The 533-nt window shown below is 26.3% G+C and overlaps 1 protein-coding gene across 1 annotated transcript in view; it reads right to left on the reverse strand.

The window, feature by feature from the left end:
* LOC109342383 overlaps window positions 1-351 on the reverse strand; it is a gene marked incomplete at its 3' end in the record, with an annotated part of 1,364 nt that extends 1,013 nt beyond the window's left edge. The window contains 1 exon segment of the mRNA XM_019580377.1: window positions 138-351. Coding sequence (XP_019435922.1) covers window positions 138-351 — 214 coding nt within the window.

The following is a 533-nucleotide window of genomic DNA, read 5'->3' on the forward strand; positions in this document are numbered from 1 at the left end:
TATGAATAGAACCTAAAATTACAACAAATTAAATTTGAATAAAACGTATTGTAATATATTAATATTTAGACTTTAACATGAGTAATATTTGAGTTTCTTCAGTGTATGGAAATGATATGTGGCAAATGTAATAATACTTGTAGTTCTTTGTTCAGAGTTTGTACGAACATGAAGATTGTAATCATTTAATTGTGCTTCATTGTCGTTATTTCGTCCATAGCGCGTTAAACGTCTTCTCGCTAATTCTTGTTGTTTTTGCTCTATGTTCATGTTGTTCCTTCTTTGTCTAACATATTGGTTTATTCTTTGTCGACGTTGTTCTTGTGATTCACGCCTACATGAATTTTCCATTCTCTGTAATGACACTTAACATAATGTTAGACAATTTTACGCAATTATAATATTTAAATTAGAAGAATATGAATATTTCTATTTCTTTATTATATATCAGTGTTAATGCTTTTAGATGTATGTAAATAGTGAAAACAAACAATAATAGAAAACAAATATGTTATTAAAATTTAACTATACTT

The sequence above is a fragment of the Lupinus angustifolius genome, chromosome LG03 (assembly GCF_001865875.1).
Source record: "Lupinus angustifolius cultivar Tanjil chromosome LG03, LupAngTanjil_v1.0, whole genome shotgun sequence".
In the NCBI taxonomy this organism is placed as follows: domain Eukaryota; kingdom Viridiplantae; phylum Streptophyta; class Magnoliopsida; order Fabales; family Fabaceae; genus Lupinus; species Lupinus angustifolius.